The 20431-nt window shown below is 59.7% G+C and overlaps 1 protein-coding gene across 1 annotated transcript; it reads right to left on the bottom strand.

Annotated features, from left to right (window-relative positions):
* Window positions 1-2522: 2522 nt before the first annotated feature.
* Window positions 2523-12825, bottom strand: ACKR3 (atypical chemokine receptor 3). The gene is made up of 2 exons (XM_062193819.1): window positions 12705-12825; window positions 2523-4431 (listed from the first exon to the last, which is right to left on the bottom strand). The coding sequence occupies exon 2, from the start codon at window positions 4403-4405 to the stop codon at window positions 3314-3316; it is 1092 nt and encodes a 363-aa protein (XP_062049803.1). The 5' UTR covers window positions 4406-4431; window positions 12705-12825; the 3' UTR covers window positions 2523-3313.
* Window positions 12826-20431: the final 7606 nt, after the last annotated feature.

Here is a 20431-nt window from a genome sequence, read left to right as displayed (position 1 = left end):
AGCCAGGATCGCAGGGTTCAAGCCCAGCCTTCCGTGTTTCCAAAGAAGAGAGCCCACACCCCTGGCTGCTGCCTCCCTCAGATGGCCGTGCTTAGGGGGCCTGGCTGCCTCGCACACCCGGACCCACGTGTGCACGGGTCCTCAGCCTGTGGCAGCGACACTCCTGCGGGGACGAAAGGCCACCGGGCAGCGAGTGGGCCGCACCCCTCTGTGCCCGAGGTGCCCATGTCGGGCGTCTCAGTGGCACTGAAGTCGGTTGCTATGCCCGAGCCAGACAGCAGGCATTTCAACGTGACTCACAGACAACAGCTGCCGTTGGCTTCCGCTGACACAGCCCCCCGAGTGAGGGGGAGGGGATGGAGAGGGAAAGCTCGCACCTCTGGGGTGAGGCAGGGGGCACCCAGGAAGCAGCATCACCTGCTTTGCTCCCAGCTGTGAGGACCTGCCCAGCCTGGGGCTCCCGCTGCCACGGGGCTGTGGTTTCTGAAGATCTGTCTGTGGAAAGGACACCAGAGGATGCCCCTCGAGTGGGAGAACTTCAGGTCCCCGGGTCCCTGCAGCTGAGGAGGGCCCAGGGGCTCCCGCCTCCCCACCCAGGCCCTCCCCCGCATCCAGTCTGGCCTTCAACTCCATGCCCCTCCTGCAGGCCGTATGCACAGGGAGGGACAGAACTCTGTTGTCAGGGCTGGCTGATGGCTCCGCCCTCCCTGGCCACTCTGGGCCCTGACACCTGGGTATGATTGTCCCACGGGGCTCCAGCCGAGAATCGCAAGATGCAAGTCCCGGGCATCCCAGAAGGGGATTTCTAGAAGGAACAGAGACAGCTTAGTCACGGGGCTTCCCCCAGACGAGCTGCACCCTAGAGACCGTGAACCTGGGCATTTCTGAGCGGCTGGGCCCCAGAGGCACTTGCCCCGGGCCCGTGGGAGACGGAAAGTCCCCCGGTGCACAAGGGACAGGCTAGGGGGTAGAGGTGCGTGCAGCCCCGGCCCCCTCCACACCTCCACAGGGAGGAAGCAGCCTCGTGGCTGGGGCAGCCCCCACCCCACCCCCTGCCCCGTGGTCCTGCACAACAGGGAGCTGCCCGAACAAAGGTGACACAGGAGACCCGCACGAGCACTGGGCCGGCAGTGACAGCTCAGACGTCAGCCCGTCGAGGACCCCGGCCTCTCCCATAGCACGGTGCAGCCCCCTTGACATTCCAGGGGAAGGCGGGGACTCCAAACTGGAACTTGGCTTCCTCAGCCCCACAGCCAAGCCTGTGCACGATGCACACCCCACACCCCCACCTGGAATCCACGGCCTGCAGGGGGAGCGTCTGTCTGAACTCGGACCCACCAGGAGCTCACAGCTGACGTGGGACCCGCTCTTATCACCCAGGCACACGCGCTGGGTCGTCCCGGGCCCCTGCTTCCCGGTGCCCTCTCCTCCAAGCCTTCCTTCCCCTCGGTCTCTGGCTACCGCTGGGCTGTCCCCCTTATCGACACTGATGCGTCAGCCAGAGCCCTGGCTGGAGCAAGGCCAGGTGCACAGACACCTGGGGAACCACGTGTGCACGATTCGGGGCCCCTGCTGCGGTGAGCTTGGCCTTGAAGCCCTTTGCAGGAAACAGGGGCTCTCCTGCAGCCAAGTCCACGGACAGGTCCCTGGGGACGCACGTGCTGCCCGGGTCAGTGTGTGGGCGAGTCTTCACGCTGGGGTGCTTTCCTAGAGGGTCGCGGCCCCCACGCGCACGGGCAAGATTGGACGCTCTGTCTGGGGACCCCTTGTGTGACAAGCGGCCCTGTGTGTGCGGCATGGTCTCACCCCCGGTGGAGGTGGGCAGGGCAGCTCTGGGAGCCGGCCCTTCAGGAACTCCTGCCTGTCGCAGCCTCAGCCACTCTGCTGCTGCTCCGTGCCCAGTGGGCGAGGGCAGGACCAGCCATTCTGAGCGTGCCCTTGCTTGGGTTTCTTTGGTAACGTGCAGGCCAGGGAGTCACCCGATGCGGATGCCTGAAGAGGATCAGGACATGGTGTGTTCCGAAGAAAAGCATTGCTCCTGAAGGCGGGCGACAGAAAGGGAGAGGCGGCCCCGAGCCACGGACCCTCCGCAGGGAAGGGGCACACAGGCGGGAGAGGCGGCCCCAAGCCACGGACCCTCCGCAGGGAAGGGGCACACAGGCGGGAGAGGCAGCCCCAAGCCACGGACCCTCCGCAGGGAAGGGGCACACAGGCGGGAGAGGCGGCCTGAGGCCCGGGCACCTCCTCCACCATCCCCTCAGCCCTAAACACATCCTTGTCGGAAAACCTAAAATAAAAACACCCCACAGCTCCAGTGCCCCCTCCTACCTTTCACCCAAGCCGGCCCCTTGCGTTTGGCTCCAGGGTAGTTCCCCGGTGTGCCCGGCCACGCCGTGTGTGCTGCATGCACGCCTGGGTGTGGCTGTGCCATCGTCTTCCCGGCCACAGCCACCCGAGTGCCAAACACGCTTGCCAGACTGAAGCACGGGCAGGCACGTTAGGAAACAAAAATCTTTATTTAAAAAAAAATAACTTACAAATCGAGAGAACTCTCCGTTCCTCCGTGCACAGACCTGCAGCCCGGAACAGTTCTGTTTCGTTGAAAATGTAACTTGACAATACTGTTCACGTCACAAACTGCCACCTTCCAGAGCAGCTTTTGTTCCAAGTCCTGTGCCGGTGCAATACAGCACACACACACACCACACACACACATACACACACACACACGGATATAAAACTATGGTCAATAAAACATTTCAGCCAGGACTGGCATATATTTATATATATATACTTATATATATATATAAAGTTTCAGGTCAGCTAACAATTAATGTCGTCCTTAGTCAAAACTGAAGTCAAACCAGTCCTTAAACTACCACACTCCGAATATGTCAGCATTGTATCTCCCATACAATATTTAAAATATATTTAACTTTCAAATACATTTATAAGGTACACCAATAGTGAGAAAATAGTCTTAAAACTTAAATACAAATCACCATACCAAAAAAAAAAAAAAATTCCAGGAACACAGCACTCTGTACAGGTGCCGGGGCCGGCCAGTCCTGACGCTGGCTTGAGCGTGGCTCTGGTGCACCAGCTGTGACCCTGTCCGAAGGCACAGCCAGGCGACAGCCCGTGGGCCCGAGCAAGAGGGGATGGATGCCCGGGGACACCTGTTCCCTCCTCCTGTCACCCAAGCATCGAGAGCAAAGCCGCTCCGCTTCCGTCGAGAAACCCACAACAGCCCGCCGCCACCCCGTGGGCCGCGAGCATCCGAGTCCCTGAGCCCCGGGCGGGGGCCCGGCGGTCACTTGGCGTTCTGCTCCAGCGCCGAATACTCCGTCTCGGACACCCTGGAGGCGTCGATGAGCTTGGTGAGCCCCGTCTTGGCCGAGTACTTGAAGATGAAGGCCTTCATGAGCTCGTACCTGTAGTTGCGGTTGATGAAGCTGTAGAGCACGGGGTTCACGCAACAGTGCACCAGGGACAGGCACTGTGTCACGTGCAGCGCCGTGAAGAGCGCGTTCTCCAGCTGGCACGTGAAGGGCAGGTAGTGCAGGATGGAGAACATGTCCAGCAGCACGACCACGTGGTAGGGCAGCCAGCACACCAGGAACACCACCACGTAGGAGAAGATGATCTTGCGGCTGCTCTGCTTCTCCTGGTCGCCCGACGCCGTGATGGCTCTGGCGAGCAGGAAGTAGAAGATGGCGATGACAGAGAAGGGGATGGCGAAGCCCAGGATGACGGACACCAGCTCCATGCCTATGAGCCACTCCTTGATGCTGTGCTCGGGGTAGAAGGACCGGCAGTAGGTCTCGTTGTTGGAGGCGGACGTGACGGTCTTCAGGTAGTAGGTGTCGGGCAGGGACACGCAGAAGGCCAGCAGCCACACGAGGACACAGACGCCACGGCGCACCCTCTGCTTCCGGCAGCTCGAGGTGCCGGCGAAGCGGGTGACGGACAGGTAGCGGTCCACGCTCATGCAGGTGAGGAAGAAGATGCTGCCGAAGAGGTTGATGGAGAAGATGAGGTGGGTGACCTTGCAGGTGAGCTCGCCCATGGGCCACTGGTTGTGCTGCACCAGGCTGACCACCCAGACGGGGATGGTGATGACCACCCACAGGTCCGCGATGGCCAGGTTCAGGATGTAGCAGTGCGTGTCGTAGCCCGTGGTCTTGGCCTGGATGTTCACCCAGACCACCACGGAGTTGGCGATCATGCCAATGACGAAGATGAAGATGTAGACCAAGGCGAGCGTGTAGAGCAGGATGCTCTTGTTGGCCAGGCCAGGGCACTGCACCGTGTCCACCGCGATGCAGTCGCCGCTGCTGTTGCAGGGCCACACGACGTCGGAGAAGTTGCCGGGTTCCGCGTAGTCGAAGAGATGCAGATCCATGGCTCCCAGGCGAGTGGTCCCACGGCCTGCGGGGCAAACAGAGGAGATGGAGGAGGAGTTTCCAGTCCAGGTGCGTTCCCGGGCCCTGTTACACTCAGCTGCTTTGCCTTAGCCCTGTGGCATCTTTGCAAAGAACGCAGAAAAGAAAACCCTAACAGAACCCTGCAACCGGCAGCCCCGCGGCTCAAGAGAAACAGAATTTATTCTCTTTATCTTCTCCCGGCTGTGTTCTGCAGGCACGGGGCTGGCTGTGCCCAGGGTGCAGGATCCACAAGGTACAGGGGCCGAAGAAACCGCAGACACAGGGTCCGTGCGCGCCCCCAGTGGGGTCGGGGGGCTTTGATCTGTGTCCTCCAAGAACGGCAGCCCTGACTCCCTCCGGCCCCTGCTCTGCCTTTGGGGTCTCCATGAACGCACTGCACATCCTCTGCTGAGTCTGCACTTAACATGTGACTGGCTTCCCGGGAGTCCCTTACTTGTTCAACTGCTTCAAGCAGCAGGGGCCAAGGCCCGGAGCACCAGGGCTGCACCTGTTGCATTGCTGCTGTCACCACTTCACACCCTGGGAGATGCGGGCACGAGACACCGCTGTGTCTGGAAGTGACCTCCCCACCGAGGCACCAGCGAGGACGGACGGCTGCCAGGGGCCGTTTCTCCTGCCCATTTGTCACCTGACCTCCCTGCAGTTCCCGCAGGCCCCAGGCTGCCACCGCGTGATGGTAAAACACAGCCAAGCCCACCGGGAGGGAACCCGAGGTCCCTGGGGGCTGAGGACAACGGCCAGGGGATCAGTGCCCCATGGCTACGCTGAAGGTGTAAGAAGCCTGATTCCCAGGCCAGGGCTCCCCTGCAGCCTGACACTGGACAGCGACACCCAGCTCAGAGCATCCCTAGGACAAAGGCCTGACACAGAAGCCTGCACACAGCAGGTGCTCAATAAAACCTCAGCTCCATGAAGAACGAACCTGGGGCTTCTCCAGCCCAGGAGAATCAGATTTCCTTTACTTCTTTTCCACGTTGGAGACTGGTGAGTAAGAAACACCCCCGTGGAGGGGACCCCCAAGCTCACCCAAGGCCAGAAGTCTGATGGGTCTGTCCCTCGGGATGACAGGAACAGATCCCTGAGCGGTGAGCAGTTTTGCTGCCTCCCAGGTTGGCTCCACAGGCTCCGACCCCCAGCAGAGGATCCGCTCTGGAGTCCCAGCGAGCAGAGACCGTCTGCATGCTCTGTGGGCTGCACATGTGAGCCAGCCAGGGCCTGGCCAGGCCCAGAACATAGCTGAGCCCTGGAGGTCAAGGGAGGCCCAGGCCAGAGCAGAGCCGTGGAGGGCTCAGGATTCTGGCTCAGAAGTGGCCCCAGGTTCCCCTCCTGGGGACCCACCTGGGCCTTGGTGACCACTGCCGCCATCCATGATGGCCACCTCCCCTCCCCACGGTGACTGCTCTCTGCAGAGGGAGCTGCTGGCCACACGGGGCACCCCACCAGGAGGACGCCCTGCCCTGTGACCCCCAACATGACACAGGAGCACAGGAGGGCGGCCGGGGAGATGAGCGAGAGCCAGGCTGGGGAGCTCACTCACACGAGGAGCTCTGGACTCGTCCTGTGCTGAGGCCCCCCTGACCTGCCAGCGGAGCCTCGGGCCGGCGGCCAGCCCCAGACTGTGCCCTGGCTACTGAGAGCCCTGGTGCTGACCTCGCTCTGCATTGCTGACTCAGGGAGACAGCACGGAGGCTCCAGTGCTAGTCCCTGGAAGAGGGGAACTCGGACGGAGACAGGCCATAGCCCCACATCCTGGCCTGGCAGGACTGGCCCTGGGGGGAGGGCAGCTTGGCACACCTGCTTGGCCTCCTCCCTCAGACCCACTGGCCTGAGCAGAGGCAGCCATGAATGCTGGGGCCAGAACGGAAGGACCAACGCTCAGTTCTGCCAGCCTGAGCCAGGATCCTGAGCCCTCCACGGCTCTGCTCTGGCCTGGGCCTCCCTTGACCTCCAGGGCTCAGCTATGTTCTGGGCCTGGCCAGGCCCTGGCTGGCTCAGCAGGGACGGCCCCAAGCAGGACCCCACAATGAGAAGACACTGGCTTCTCGTGTCTTCTGCAAGGACGTGTCCTTCCACTTCTCCCACGGACACTCTCGTGGGCAGCCAGCCCCGGGGGCTCTCCGAGCTGACAGCATGGGGTGGGGTGGGGGAGCCAGCATACAGCTTCCACTCTGCCCTTTGGGCAAAGAACACCCGACGTCAGAAGAACCGTGCTCCTGAGCTGGATACCCCTCCCCACTCGGGGGGTGGCCCAGTGGGACACTGCCCGCAGGGCCACGGCTGTCGCTGCCCAGGGGCTGAAGGGGAGAGGGGAGGCACTGATGGCCGCCATTCATCCATCACTGAGCACCATGGACCCCTGGAGTGGGCGGGAGAAGAAGCTAGAATCCCACTCGGTGACCAGCCCCCTTCTCCCAGGGCCTGATGGGGGCTGTCACTTGCACTGTAGCAGGCTCCAGTGGCCGAAGGAAGGAAGAGAAACGTAGAGACAGGAGCTGGCGGCACCCCGCACAGCCGCCCCCACGCTCTGCGTACAGACAACACCACACAGCCGCTGCACAAGGGGCACCATACAACCTGGGGTCCCGAGGGCGTCTCCCCTGTCCCCCTTGCCCCAGTCCCGCTGGGCTGGAATCAACCAGCAGTCCCGCCCCCATAGGCCTGAGGCCAAAGCGTAGGCGCTACCTCTGAGCGACAATCTGTCAATCACACCTGCCCACCGCTGCCTGCCTCTGTGGGCGGGGCCACTCAGACCCCGGGGTTGTCAGGATTCCAGCAAAGGGGGCTCGGGATCAAAGCCCATCCCAGCGCTGCGACTTCCCAAGTTCACGCGTTTCTCTTCTGGAAATAGCCACGTCCCCCAGTGTGCACACAGATGTCAACTGAAGCAGGATATGTTCCCGAGCAAAACCCGAGCGAGACAACACAAACATGCGTCAGGAGAGGCCCGGCTCCAAAAAACACGTGAGCAGCCACTGCGTGAAATCGGATGCAGCTGGGGCGAGAGCGGGCGGCCGGCACGCAGAACACGCCACGCCGGGAAGGGCAGGGCCCGCCCCGGGTGCGCACACACACACACACACGCATGCGCATGGATGAAAAGCTCCTACTGTGTGCATTGCCGTGTGTGGGTGTGCAGACGGCGAGGCGAAGGGCGAGCTGTGCAGGCAGCACAGAGCCCCGGGGGGCCGCAGAGGGGGAGCTGTGGTTTTGCTCCGCGAACTTCTGTGCGCTTGGAACCTGGACCCGGACAACGACGCGCAAGTTAATAGCGAGAGGAATGAGCCACGGCGCAGGCGGGGTTCAAGTTCTCTTTCTCTAGACCCCAGAGGCCCAGCCGAGAGCCAAAAGCAGTAACGGCAGCTTCCAGCCCCACTCCCCAACGCCCCTTCGTCTCGCTCAGCCCTGGCCACGGCGACCGCGTTTTCAGCAACCTGGCTGCACACCTGCACCGACACAGGCAGCTCCCACCCACAGCCACCCAGGGGACCCGTGCACCCCTCGCAGCCCCAACACTGCAGGCCACTGCTGCGTCCGGTGGAGGACCGTGCCTCTCGCCAAGGTTCCTGGATGACAGCCGAGCTGCATCCAAACGGTTGCCGGAGCCCCCCCACAGTCCCCCAGCAAGCTGGGGCGAGGCCAGGATGAGCCGACTCCCGGTTTAGACTCGGGGCTGGGGGCCTAGGCCTGCAGTGATGTGTCCTCCCCCTGCTGGCTCCCTCCCAGACACTGCCCTGCGTCCAGGCTGATGTCCTCCAAAACCGCCTTCAACACATGTGCAACCTGTCTCCCCGACCCGGGGCGCTCCTCCCAGCCGTGCCCTGGGCCCCTCTGCCTGCCTCTCCTGCCTCCTCCCCAGCCCGCGGCCCTGAATCCTGCTGTGCACCCTACCCCACCTCCACCTCCCTCCTGCTCATGGCCTGCACCCACCCTCCGCCATCCTTGCACAGCCACCGACAGTGCAGGCACCTGGCACAGAGCAGGTGTCTGGTGACCCACAGCCATCAGTCAGGCTCCACTGAGGCCGCACTGAGGGTGGCAGGCCTGACTCCTCGCACCACTCGTTCCCCCCAAGAACTTGCCACCCAACTGCAGAGGCTAGGGAGGTGCAAGGGCACTGGGGCTACCCCGCGGCAGGGGCGGGGGTGTCCATTGGGTCTTCAAGGAGAAGGAGGTGACCAAGGGCGGGTGCAGGACGGGACTGCTCTGAAAACAGAGCCCCCAGCTGGCCCAGGCAAAGGGGAGATGAAAAGCAGCGATGAGGCCGGCGCCGTGGCTTAACAGGCTAATCCTCCGCCTTGCGGCGCCGGCATACCAGGTTCTAGTCCTGGTCGGGGCACCGGATTCTGTCCTGGTTGCCCCTCTTCCACAGCTCTCTACTGTGGCCTGGGAGTGCAGTGGAGGATGGCCCAAGTGCTTGGGCCCTGTACCCGCATGGGAGACCAAGAGAAGCACCTGGCTCCTGGCTTCAGATCAGCGCGATGCGCCGGCCGCAGCGGCCATTGGAGGATGAACCAACGGCAAAAGGAAGACCTTTCTCTCTGTCTCTCTCTCTCACTATCCACTCTGCCTGTCAAAAAAAAAAAAAAAGAGAGAGAGGAAAAAAAAAAAAAAAAAAGCAGGGTTGAGCTCAGCAGCTCGGGCGGGAGGTCAGGCCTAGGTGCGTCCACGCAGGAGCCATGGCTTTGGGGCAGAACAGGCCTTAAATGATGGACAGTGATACAGAAGGCACTTGGGCTCTGGTGGCTGGGTGTGGGGCAGGCAGGCTCCCCCCAACAGCAGTGCAGATAAGATAAGACACCAGGCCCCCGGTGAGGGGCCCTCTAGGACCTCTGTCTCCCGGCCACCTCCTTCCTGGTAGTCTGAGGCCTGCACCCCACCATGGCAGACGGAGGGCAAGTTCAGGGTCAGCCCTAGGCAGCCCCTCCTTCCAACGCTCGCCATCTGCGCACCTGCAGAAGGAGGCCAGCACAGGAGAAGGCGGGGAGTTACTGGCTGCCTGTGGCTGGGAACAGAGTCCTGGGCCCCCTTCGGACTTCTCCGGGGCGTCCTCCCCTGTGAGTCACCGTACAAAAGCTCCAGCCCTGGGCCCTTCCCCTTGGCTGGCGTCAGGTCTCCGAGAGCGTGCCATCAGAGTCAGCAGATCCGCGCGACCTCAGAAGCACCATCAGGCTTGTTTTTATTTTTGTTTTGAATCCAGCCTGAATTAAATCCATGCGGAAATCAACCAACCCAGCAGCGGAGAAGCCAAGGGAGGCTCCGGCCCAGGTGGCTCTCTGGCCCTCGCTGGGATGGGAGCAGAATGGCAGCTCTGTCCCCCCCGTGCCCCCAAGCAAGAACCAGGCCTCATGGGTGACACATTCTCCAGTGGCCTAAGCGGTCTTGCTTTCCCTAAGGAAGGAACTTCTCTGAGTTATTTGAGAACTCAAAAAATCATGGGGGGTGGGGAGGTCATGTTCTGCTGCAGGCGGGGACCACCCAGTCCCAGAAGCCCTAGGGACGCTTCGGGCTGACACTTGCGGGCGGCAGCCTTATGCACTGGCAAGTGTGTGGGGAAGAAAAACAAGTCCCACACCCAGAAACCCCACTGGAGCTGCTGAGCCGGGAAGAGCAAGGCTGTGGCGGCAGGAGCAGATCCAGGGGCCCCACCTGGCCAGGGTGGTGTCAGGGCTGGCCTGGTGCACTCAGACCCGACTCCCACGCAGCCTAGGACCCCGACAGGCAGCAGGCTGGGAGAATCTCTGCACCCAGGGCTCCCAGCTTGGCGCAGGGGGATGCCCAGGACACTGCACACCCAGGCAGGACACCTGCAGAGCTGTCGGTCACCACGGGAACAGCAGAAGATGCTGACAGTGCGGCCAGCACAGCCCTCAACACGCAGAGCCTCCGCACTGCCCACCGGGGGCCCCTGTGTCCGTCCCTGGGCCGGCAGCAGCTCAAGGCCACTCCTTAGCCCCTTGTCCGCCTGGAACCCAGCACTGACTGTGTGCAGACCCACTTGTGGCTCCGGAAAGCAGTCCCTATAGACAGAGGCAAGTCCATGGCCAAGGCAGCCACAACGCAGCCAGAGATTTTCTTCTCCTATTCTAAGTGAGTAGCTGCTTGGAGACCAAAGTCTCCTGGCAAAAAAGCACCAAGAATTCAAAATCAGGGGCGGGACCCCACCTCCTTCTGACCTGTCTTGTTGCACCCTGCTGGTTTTCATTGTAACAGAAAATATGTCTCCTGGAGCTGTCTGTTCCTTGGCTTTTCTGGACTTAAAAGTAGCTGACACACACAGACTGAATTCTTTCTAAATTACGGCTGAACGCACGCAACCCAATTAGAAGGCATTTGTACACGTTTCCTGGTCCCAGTGGCGAAATGCACCTTCCAGCTCGTCTAGTTAAAAGCACACACGCCTCCGGCCCCCAATTCCATTCCCGTCCTGCAGCATCGCGGAGAGCGAGCTCAGGTTGGGAAATCTCTGGGGTCTGTTTCTTGCTCCTGGTTACTCTGGCGGTTTACAAAGTGGCCGCCCCGCAGCCTCACGTTGAAGTAAGTGCAACCGACCTCCCCCACGCCCACTGGAAAACAGCGGCCCTCCGCGAACCCACCGCACAAAAAGCCACTGTTCCCGATTAAGCAAGGGCTTTTGTTATTTTATTTCTTTTTCTGCCCAGAAAGCCTGCCCTTGGCCTCTCCAAGGGCGACTCACGCACCTCCCCTGTTCAGCACAAGCCTTGGAACTTTTTAAAGTTATGACTGCAACGCATGCCCTCAAAAAAAAAAAAAAAACTGATGGACAGCCAAGGGCAGCCATTGCTCCACTTTTCCTTTGCGTTTCCACCCCGTCCTGTGCAGCTCGGCCCAGCCTCCCCGAGGCCGGAGGAGGCCGTGGCATTGCACTCAGCTGCTGTGTGCACATTCAAGTGTTTACGGCACAGACCGGGGAAAACAGCGCAAATCGTTTCCAAGCGCGAGCCCCATGTGCAGCTCTGCTCGGGAGCGAGGCTGTGCATCTGCAGAGAGCTCATATTCTGATGAAAGAAAAGACAAGCAGTTTATCCATTTAAAATCTGCAGAGCCCTCGCAGCCCCCACTCTCCTTTCCAGCACGCCCATTTGATCTCCACATTCCCTGGAATAAATACAGGGACACAAAGGCAGCATCTGTGTTTTGAAAGAAAAGAAAAAAGTTGTCACACGGAGACTCTGCAGGCTGAAGTTTCAGGGGACCTCACTGCCCCAAATACGTTCAAAGGACCCTGAGCCATTCAAGGGGGCTCGCGCCCTCTCTGAGAAATGAATCCATCCTGTTGTACGCAAATGAATAGAAAGGAAAGAAGAAAAAGGAGAGAGAAAGAAAGAGAGGAGAGGAGAGCTAGGGAGAGAGAGCGAGAGAGACAGCCAGTCTGACTTTTACAACGTCTCATTGTCCTGGAAGTTACAAGCCTTGGCTAACAACCCATCCCTGATCTCACTCCAAAGTCCTCACTCGCAGTCGCCCCTCAAACCCACGGAAACACGTGCTCCACCTGGGGAGCATATTTGAATTATAAAATACCCGACTTTGCTGTGTGCCCCCCCCCCATTCTTCCAGCTGAAGCTGGCTTGGGTTAACACTTTCTGAGACAACAATAAATACTCAAATTAGATTAGCAAGGATGCAATCAAGAGGCAAGAAGACGGGGCTGTATTTAACTTCACATTTACAGCTTCCGGGCTTACCAGAGCTGGTAATCTCCAGGGGGACCCTCGGCACCCTCCCCGGCAAGGCAGGGTGGCTCCTGATAAAACACACTGCCCTTTCAGAAGCCGGGCATTTACCCCCGGTTCTGTCTGCTTCCCAGCTGACCCGCCCGCAAGGAAGGAAGCCGGGAAGCAGCGTTGCCAAGCTAACCCCATGCCAGCTCTGGGCAGGCAGAGGGGACGGTGGGCATTTTTGCAAAGCTCCCGTGCTCCCTGGTGAGTGACTATCACAGCCACACATAAACGCCGCGCTCCCTGATCCAACACGCACGCACACAGGCAAATTTCCTTCCCCAAGTGACCGAACGAACAGCCCTTGGCTCCTGCGCTGCAGGGCGCACCCCCACCCCGCATCGGCAGAGTTTGCCATGCAAGCACGCGATGGGCAGCCAGCCTGGGCTTCCAGGCGCCAGCCGTGCGGACCCTCAGGTACTCGGCCCACCCGGGCCAGAGAAATCCTCTGGGCGGGCCCAGCAGCCGGGAGCCCTGCCCGCCTCCCCTCCTGCCCCGGGGAGCCTGGCCTCCTCACCTCCGGGCTGGCTGGGCTCCGCTGTGTGCTCGCTCCCTCTGCGCCGAGCGGTTTCCTGCAACTGGGAGCTCTCTGCAGCAGACTCGCGTTTTATACACTGCGGAAGGGCGCCTCTAGGTGGCAGCTTGCTAACTCTGGTCTAGGGCGCTCGCTCGCTCGCTCTCTCCCCTCCACACCCCTTCCCTCTCCCGTGAGCCTCCCCCAGCCTGCTGTTTCCTGAACCAGCCAGCTCTCGGGAAACCCCGGCCTCCCCTCATTTGCAAAGCCTAATGAAGCCACAAGGTCCAGACCCCAGGGGGTGGGAAAGATGGCAGAAAAAAAAAATACTGCAAAGAAACCCTGGTGCTTTGCAAAACCATCAGCCATTGATCTGGCCTCAGGTGTATCTTTAGCAATCCCATTAGCACCGCGGGAGTCCCCTGGCCGCCCGAGATGGCGTTGGCTCAGAACTTCTGAACCTCTCTGCCGAGGGACTAGCCGGGTTTTGCTCCAATGCCTCCAAAGCGGAGGCCGGGGCGCCGCACCCTGCACCCCAGAGTGGAACACGCAGCCGCCAGCGTCCGCGTCATTCCGCCACTTGCATTTGTAAAGGACGTCAGGGCCAGAGCTCTGCAGGGCGATGCCCCGGAGCCTGCCCGGTGCCAGACACGCCCCGGGGGGCCGCTGGGCGCGCCCCGACAGCGCCCTCCCCGCGCGGGAGCGAGCCCGTCTGCGGCTGTTGGCATTAGCCTTAGTGAGATCTACATCCTTATCGGCGCTGCGTGCGGGCCGGGGCAGGGGGCGCGTACCCCGGAGCTGCACTTGGGACGCACAGGGTCCCCGCAGCCCGGCGCCCTGCGGCTCTCCTGCCTTTTCCATCGACAGCAGCAGCAGGCTGCCAAATGCCGGGGCTGGGGTCGCGAGGCCAAAGTCTCCCGCGGCTGGAGGGCCTGGGTGTGGGGAGAGCACTTACAAAGGAAATATTTTGTTTAGACAAAAGCTTCGCATTTTTCTCGAGACCGAGGGCAGCCCAGGGCGGAGCCGCCGCCGTGGGCCCGGAGGAGCGCACCTGCTCCCGGGGCCCTCGGGGGTGGGGGCGGGGGGTGGGCGCCGCGCGGGGGGCCCGTGGCCCGGGCCAGAGGGGCTGCGGAGTCGCCTTTCCCCGCGCCGGGGAGCGAGTGACCCCCGCCCCCGCCGACTTTCGCGCCCCGTTCCCGTCTCCTGCTGCCGCGCGTCTGAGCTGGGTGCAGCCGCGGGTCCCTGTCCCCGGGGAGGGCGCCCTCCGACCCTGCAGCCCGCAGCCCGGGGCGAAATTCCAACACGGCGCCGCCCCGAGGCGCCTGGACCAAACTCTGGCGCCCAGGAAAGCCGCCTGGACACCCGCGCGCGGTCTCAGCCCGGGTGCGGGGGCTGCCGGGGAGCGGGCAGGAGGGAGCGCCCACGCCCCCCACCCTGGCGGGATCCCCAGAGCCCGGAACGGACCCGCCCCCCAGCCCCCACCCAGTGCTCGGCTCCCAGCCCGGACCTGCACCCAACCCCCAGGGCCTGAGCGCGCACCGGCCGCAAGGCTGCAGCCCGCATCCAACCGCGGCGCTGGCGAGGATTCCGCCCCGGGGGCCAGCACCCTGCAGCACCCTGCGGCACCCTGCAGCAGCCCGACGCACTCGGCCGGGGCCGGGGCTGCAGGGGTCCTCCCGAGGGCCCGGGCCGCCGAGCGCTGGCCCGAGCCAGTCCGGGGCTCCCCCGCGGAGCCGCACCGCGCCGGGGTTCCCCCGGGCCTTCCCCTGTCCTTGGGGGCAAGGGAGCAGTAAGAAAGTAGGAGTGCATTGTCCCTGGGCCTGCAGCCTCCGAGCCTGCTGCAGGGTGCCCCTGCTTCTGGGGGGCCTGTTGGGGGAACGTGGTTCCTCCCGCTGCGGAGGCAAGCCTGTGTGCAGAGCGCCCAGCCCGCCCAGCACTCCTAGTCCCCGGGGGCATTCTGCCAGCCCCGAGCTCTCTGCCCAGAAGGGTCGGCAGGGACTTTCAGCCACTCCCCTTCCCTTCATTCTCTGTAATCCGCACCTGGGATTTCACGCCAGACTGAGCAGGCTGTGCCCTCCCAGTAGGAGTTGCCTGCAGCTGTAGTGCTAGCAGGCTTAGACTGAAATCCACAGAGCTTAGAAGAGCTGCGTCCCTGGGGACAGAGCTCAGGGCTGCTGTCCACCGAGCCCCAGCACAGCTCCAGTGCTGGTGACTGTAGATGGGCTCCGGAGCTGTCGTTTGGGCTGGGACTGGACATTCCCCGAATAGTAGTGTGGAGCAGGTGCTTAGGGGCACAGGTGTTGGAGCCCGGGGCGAAGCCACCACTTGCAATGCCTGCACCGCATAGCGGGGTCCTTGCTGCTCCTCTTCCCACCCAGCTCCCCGCTAATGCACCTCGGACATCCCAGGTGCTTGGGCCCCCACCACCTACGGGGGAGCCCCTGGCTTTGGCCTGGCCCAGATCCAGCTGTTGCAGGCGTTTGGAGAGTGAACCAGCAGTTGGAAGATCTCTCTCTCTCTCTCTCTCTCTCTCTCTGTCTTTCCCTCTCTCCTCTCTGCCACTCTGCATTTCGAATGAATAAATAAATCTTAAAAACAAAGTGGCAGGCCCCATCCTCAAAGGGCGTGGCTGCCCTGGCTGGGCTCTGCCAGACACACCTGCCCGGGAACTCCGTGGTTTCAGTCTACACAGCCAGCAGACGGCTCGACTCTTTGTGTATTAGGTTCCTATCTCTAGCAGTTGTAACAGAACCTTCTGTCCTCCCAGGTGCAGGTCAGGACGGAGTGCAAAGTCCCTCTCAGGTTCCAGAACACCTCATTCTCTTCCCACCGCCGTCCCCAGCCAGACGCCGGGGAGGGACACCATGCACTGTTTTCTGGAAGGGCTATAGCAGATGGTCCGAGCTGGGCACAGCTTAGCCAGGCCTCACTTACAGAGCCACGTGGAGTGTCCACTGCTCTCCCACCTGTCCGGTCCAAGACGGTCCGAGCTGGGCACAGCTTAGCCAGGCCTCACTTACAGAGCCACGTGGAGTGTCCACTGCTCTCCCACCTGTCCGGTCCAAGACGGTCCGAGCTGGGCACAGCTTAGCCAGGCCTCACTTACAGAGCCACGTGGAGTGTCCACTGCTCTCCCACCTGTCCGGCAAGTGTGGGCTTCGCAGTCTTTCACTTCGTCTTCCCAGCAGCTGCGCGAGGCGTATTTCTGATTCGCTTTGTAACCGAGGGGACCAAGGCCCCGAGGGGGTGGGCAGCGAGTGAGCAGCGCTGTGGAGGCCCACGCAAGCCCACGCTTGCCCGACCTGGTAGCGAATGCTCTTAAAAGGAAATGGAAAAGCCGTCAAAAAACACAAATGGGGGTGTCTGAAGCTGGATTCTCTAAACGTAGACCCCAAGGACTGAATTCAGAAAGAGCTGAGTTTAAGGAAATGCGCCCAGAAATTCGAAATCAACACATGATAACTTTGAGCGCACTGAAAGCCGACAGACTTGTTTCCTGGACTCCATCCACGGTGTCTGTGAGTTTGGTGTAGGCCGCGTCTGAGTGCTGAGAGCCAGCCTCGTCCTCTGTGGTGACAAATTAACACCTGACTTCTGACGTCAAGGACAAAGCAGGGATGTCCCTTTACAAATTCCTTTCAGCTTTGCTTTGGGGTCTCAACCAGCACCACAGAGGAGAGCAAAACAAATAAAGGACATGGAGATGGGAAGATGTAAGGGGCTGGCACTGTAGGCTAAGCCTCTAAGAGCAGCACCAGCATCCCGAGTGGGCACCAGTTCAAGTCCCGGCTGCTCCACTTCTGATCCAGCTCTCTGCTGTGGCCTGGGAAAGCAGTAGAAGATGGCCCAAGTGCTTGGGTCCCTGTACCCACATGGGAGACCCGGAAGAAGCTCCTGGCTCCTGGCTTCAGATAGGCCCAGGTCAGGCCATTGTGGCCATGTGAGGAGTGAGCCAGTGGATGGAAGACCTCTCTCTTTCTGTCTCCCTCTCTTTGTAACTCTGTCTCTCAAATTAATAAATAAAATCTTCTTTAAGAAAGAGAGAGGTGAAGCTGCTTTTCCTAGCAGATGACAGGGCTACTTATGCAGCAAACCCTGGCGGTCACACAGCAGCTTGAAGAAGTCCTAAGTGAATTTGGAACGATGCAAAACAGTAAATCAGTGAGCAGCAGCCGTAGCGTTTCCATCAGCACCAGTTAGAAGATAAAATTTAAAATTCCTTCATGGCTCTCGACTGTTGAGGAACAGGGTTTTTGTTTTTGTTTTTGTTTTTTCATTTTTCATACATTTGTTGAACTCTTTACTTGGTATAATCTTCTGTGTATAAAGTTAATTGAAAATAGATCTTAGAAAAAATAAGAATGGGAATAGGAGAGGGAGGAAGAAGAAGGGTGGGAAGGCGGGTATGGTGGGGAGAATCACCATGTTCCTGAAGTTGTGCTTAGGAAATGCATGACGTTTGTATACCTTAAATAAAAAGTTTCTGGGGAAAAAAGGTTTTTTTAAATCCTTTATAGTAGCATCGGAACACATGGAACACGCAGGCATCAGTTTAACAAAAGACGTACGCGACCTGACACTGAGAACCGCAACAGCCCTGAGAGAACTCGAAGACCTAAACCAATGGGGGCAGATCCTGCGCGGGGATCGGGACTCAGCATCGCTGCGTGTTTCTGTAACCTTCCGTAGGCATTTTTCTCATGTCTTAGTGCAGTCAGAACAGTCAGCGTTCACAGTGAACGGCTCATAACCCACGTGTAGGTGTGCGTGCACCTGCTGACCGGCACCGTGCCGCAGTCAGGGCTCCCACAGCAGAACCGTCTTGCCAGGCTCCCAGGCCCCTGTCCCCCGTGGCTGTCGGTCTCCTGGGACTGCGGGGGGGGGGGGGGGGGGGGCGTTCCAGATGTGACGTGACTCAATGCTTGTCTTCAGGACCCAGATCTGAGACTGTAAGGCTCCTACAAGACCCCACAGAGGGAAAGTTCCGTGATCTGGGTCCTGCCGTGACAGATATGACAACAGCAGCACAGACAAGCACAGAGTCGATAAGTGGGCTCACAGCCGTCAACAGAGCAAAGAAAAACCCGCAAAGCGATGGCCCAGCCTATGGGGCCAGCATTGTGGTGCAGTGGGTTGAGCTGCCGCCTGTAACACCAGCATCCTACGTGGGTGCCGATTCGAGTCCTATCTGTTCCAGTGCACCGCACTGATCCAAAACCAGGAGCCAGGTGCTTCTCCTGGTCTCCCATGCGGGTGCAGGGCCCAAGGATTGGGCCATCCTCCACTGCACTCCCGGGCCATAGCAGAGAGCTGGCCTGGAAGAGGGGCAACCAGGATAGAATCCGGCGCCCCAACCGGGACTAGAACCTGGTGTGCCAGCGCCGCAAGGTGGAGGATTAGCCTGTTAAGCCACGGCACCAGCCTCTGCTCCAATTCTGATCCAGCTCCCTGCTAATGCACCTGAGGACGCAGTGGAGGACGGCCCCTTAACCTATGTGGGAGACTCAGATGGAGCTCCTGGCTCCCGCCTCAGCCTGGCTCCGCCCTGGCCATTGCAGCCATCTGGGGAGTGATCCAACATGCACAAATCTCTCTCTCTCTCTCTCTCTCTCTCTCTCTCTCTCTCTCTCTTTCCTATCTCTCTCTCTCTTTCTCTCTGTAACTCTGCCTTTCAAACAAATAAAGAAATCTTAAAAATAAAAAAAGCAACCAATGAAATTAGAGAAAATATTTGCAAACCATATCTGATAAGAGGTTGGTCTCCTATATACAGGAATCTTCTGCAACTTGGCTGAAACTTAAAAATGGGCCGAGCCCTTGAATTGACATTTTCCAAAAACACACAAATGGCCGATATGTCATGTGAAATAAGTCATTATGGGGGGAGAGGGAAAAAAAAAGAACATGAAGAAGCAGCAGCCAAGCTCAGCACCAAAGGCTCAGTGTCGCCAGGTCACCAGTCCTCCAGGAAATGAAGTGAACGTCAGGATGAAACATCTCCCCACACCTGTCAGTTGGCTGCTATGAAAAAACAAAAATCTCGCCCACTCTTGGCGGGAAGGCAGGCTGGTGGAGCCACCTGGAAAACAGCATGGAGACTTCCGAAAAAAATTAGGACTACCCAATTACCCAGCAATCCCACTTCTGGGTATTTACCCAAAAGTTTAAAAATCAAATATTGCGAGTTCGCCAGTTCTCCCCCACACTCGCCTACAGAGGCAAAGGAAGCCAGCTCCAAAGCTCAGATGCTGCTTCTCCAGAAATTGGCGACTGAAGTCTAAAGTTGTTTGGAAATACAAAGGACCTACACATGCCTAGCACTGTCTTGGAAGGCAAGGATGCTGGAGGACTTGGCTGCTGCGACCGCGGGATGCCTCCTAGGGCAGTGTTGGCATGAGGGTGGACAGAACGAGGGCAAAATACCCCTGACTCCCGACATGCAGTCGGACTGAAATTGTCAGAGACACCACTGGCACTGGGGACGTTCCACGACGGTTGTATTTGTGGACGCTGGTGGAGATCCGTCGTCCCTGGGGGTGGGGCTGGCTGGAAAGGACTCTTCTGGGGTGCTGCAGGTATTCCGCACCCCGGGAGGTTGCAGGTAGGGGGGTGCTCCCAGTCCTCACAGCTCATCAAGTGGCACACTTACAACCTGTGCTTTCGTACAGCTTGACCCCATGAAAAAGGCAAGTTGCAGAATGGTCACATAAGCAAGATCAATTCTGTGAGATTCCGAAGCACTCCAAGGAGCCTGCGAGCTGGTTAGACAACCACACCAAAGCCGCGGGTGGAAGAGAGGCTGGGGACCAAGCTGTGGACAACGCCGCCTCCGAGCAGGCAGAGAGTGAGATGGGATGGAACGGGAGTCGCAGGCGAGCCTCTATAGACTCTACAGCTTTTTGGTTTCTTTGGGCAAAATAGTCACATTTGTTGGCTCTCATTGGTGGGTGCCTGGGTGTACGTTCTGTCAGCTGCTGCTCCCTCCGTTTGAAATGTTTCAGACAGGGGGTGGGAATCTTGAAGAGAAAGCTCGGGGAGAAGCCTTGCCTCCTCTCACGTCATTGTAAAGTTTTCTGATCGCCAAGTGAGCCCGGGAGCCTTGTCCCCGGCTGGCACGTGAAGCGCCCAGGGCCTAATGAGGCAGCCGGCCCAGCAGGACCAACCTGAGTCTCATTTTTCGGAAACTTGGGCAACATTAGCAAGTGTCGCGATTTCACTCTCGTCCAACGGTGGAAAACAGATGTCGGCTGCAAAACCGCACAACGATTCAGCCCAAAAATATCTCAGCCCTGAAGGCAGCCGAAGAATCAGTATCCGAGTGTGCCTGATAGAGCCATTTCGGCCGACAGGAATTTCAGGATGGCCGGTGCTATAGCCGCTGACAGGGACACACTTTCATTTCCACTCAGTTTGGAAATATCTCTGGGGAGCTTAAGATGCCACGGGAGGGAAAACCAGGAGGGGAGCCCCTTCCTCGCTCCCATTTCAGTTTTTTCCTTTAAATAATCCTAATCTTACAAACGAGTTAAAGAACGAGAACTCGTTTTCCTGGGCCACTTGAGAGTAAGTTACAGCCGATGTCCCCCACACCCCATGTCCCCCACATCCCATGTGTCCCTCTCAGAAACCAGGACATTCTCCCAATTCCAAGGCAGCCACCAAACTCGGCATGATCCCCCCTTTCCAGGTCACCCCAAGAACTCCAGAGCCATGCACTGTATATGGCGGCC

Source organism: Lepus europaeus, chromosome 1 (assembly GCF_033115175.1).
Source record: "Lepus europaeus isolate LE1 chromosome 1, mLepTim1.pri, whole genome shotgun sequence".
Classification (NCBI taxonomy): domain Eukaryota; kingdom Metazoa; phylum Chordata; class Mammalia; order Lagomorpha; family Leporidae; genus Lepus; species Lepus europaeus.
Note: the sequence above shows the minus strand (reverse complement) of the source record. Positions and strands in the feature narration are given on the sequence as shown.

What these genes read in the sequence shown, in the direction of transcription:
- ACKR3 (XM_062193819.1), bottom strand. Translation starts at nt 4,405, where the DNA reads ATGGATCTGCATCTCTTCGACTACGCGGAACCCGGCAACTTCTCCGAC.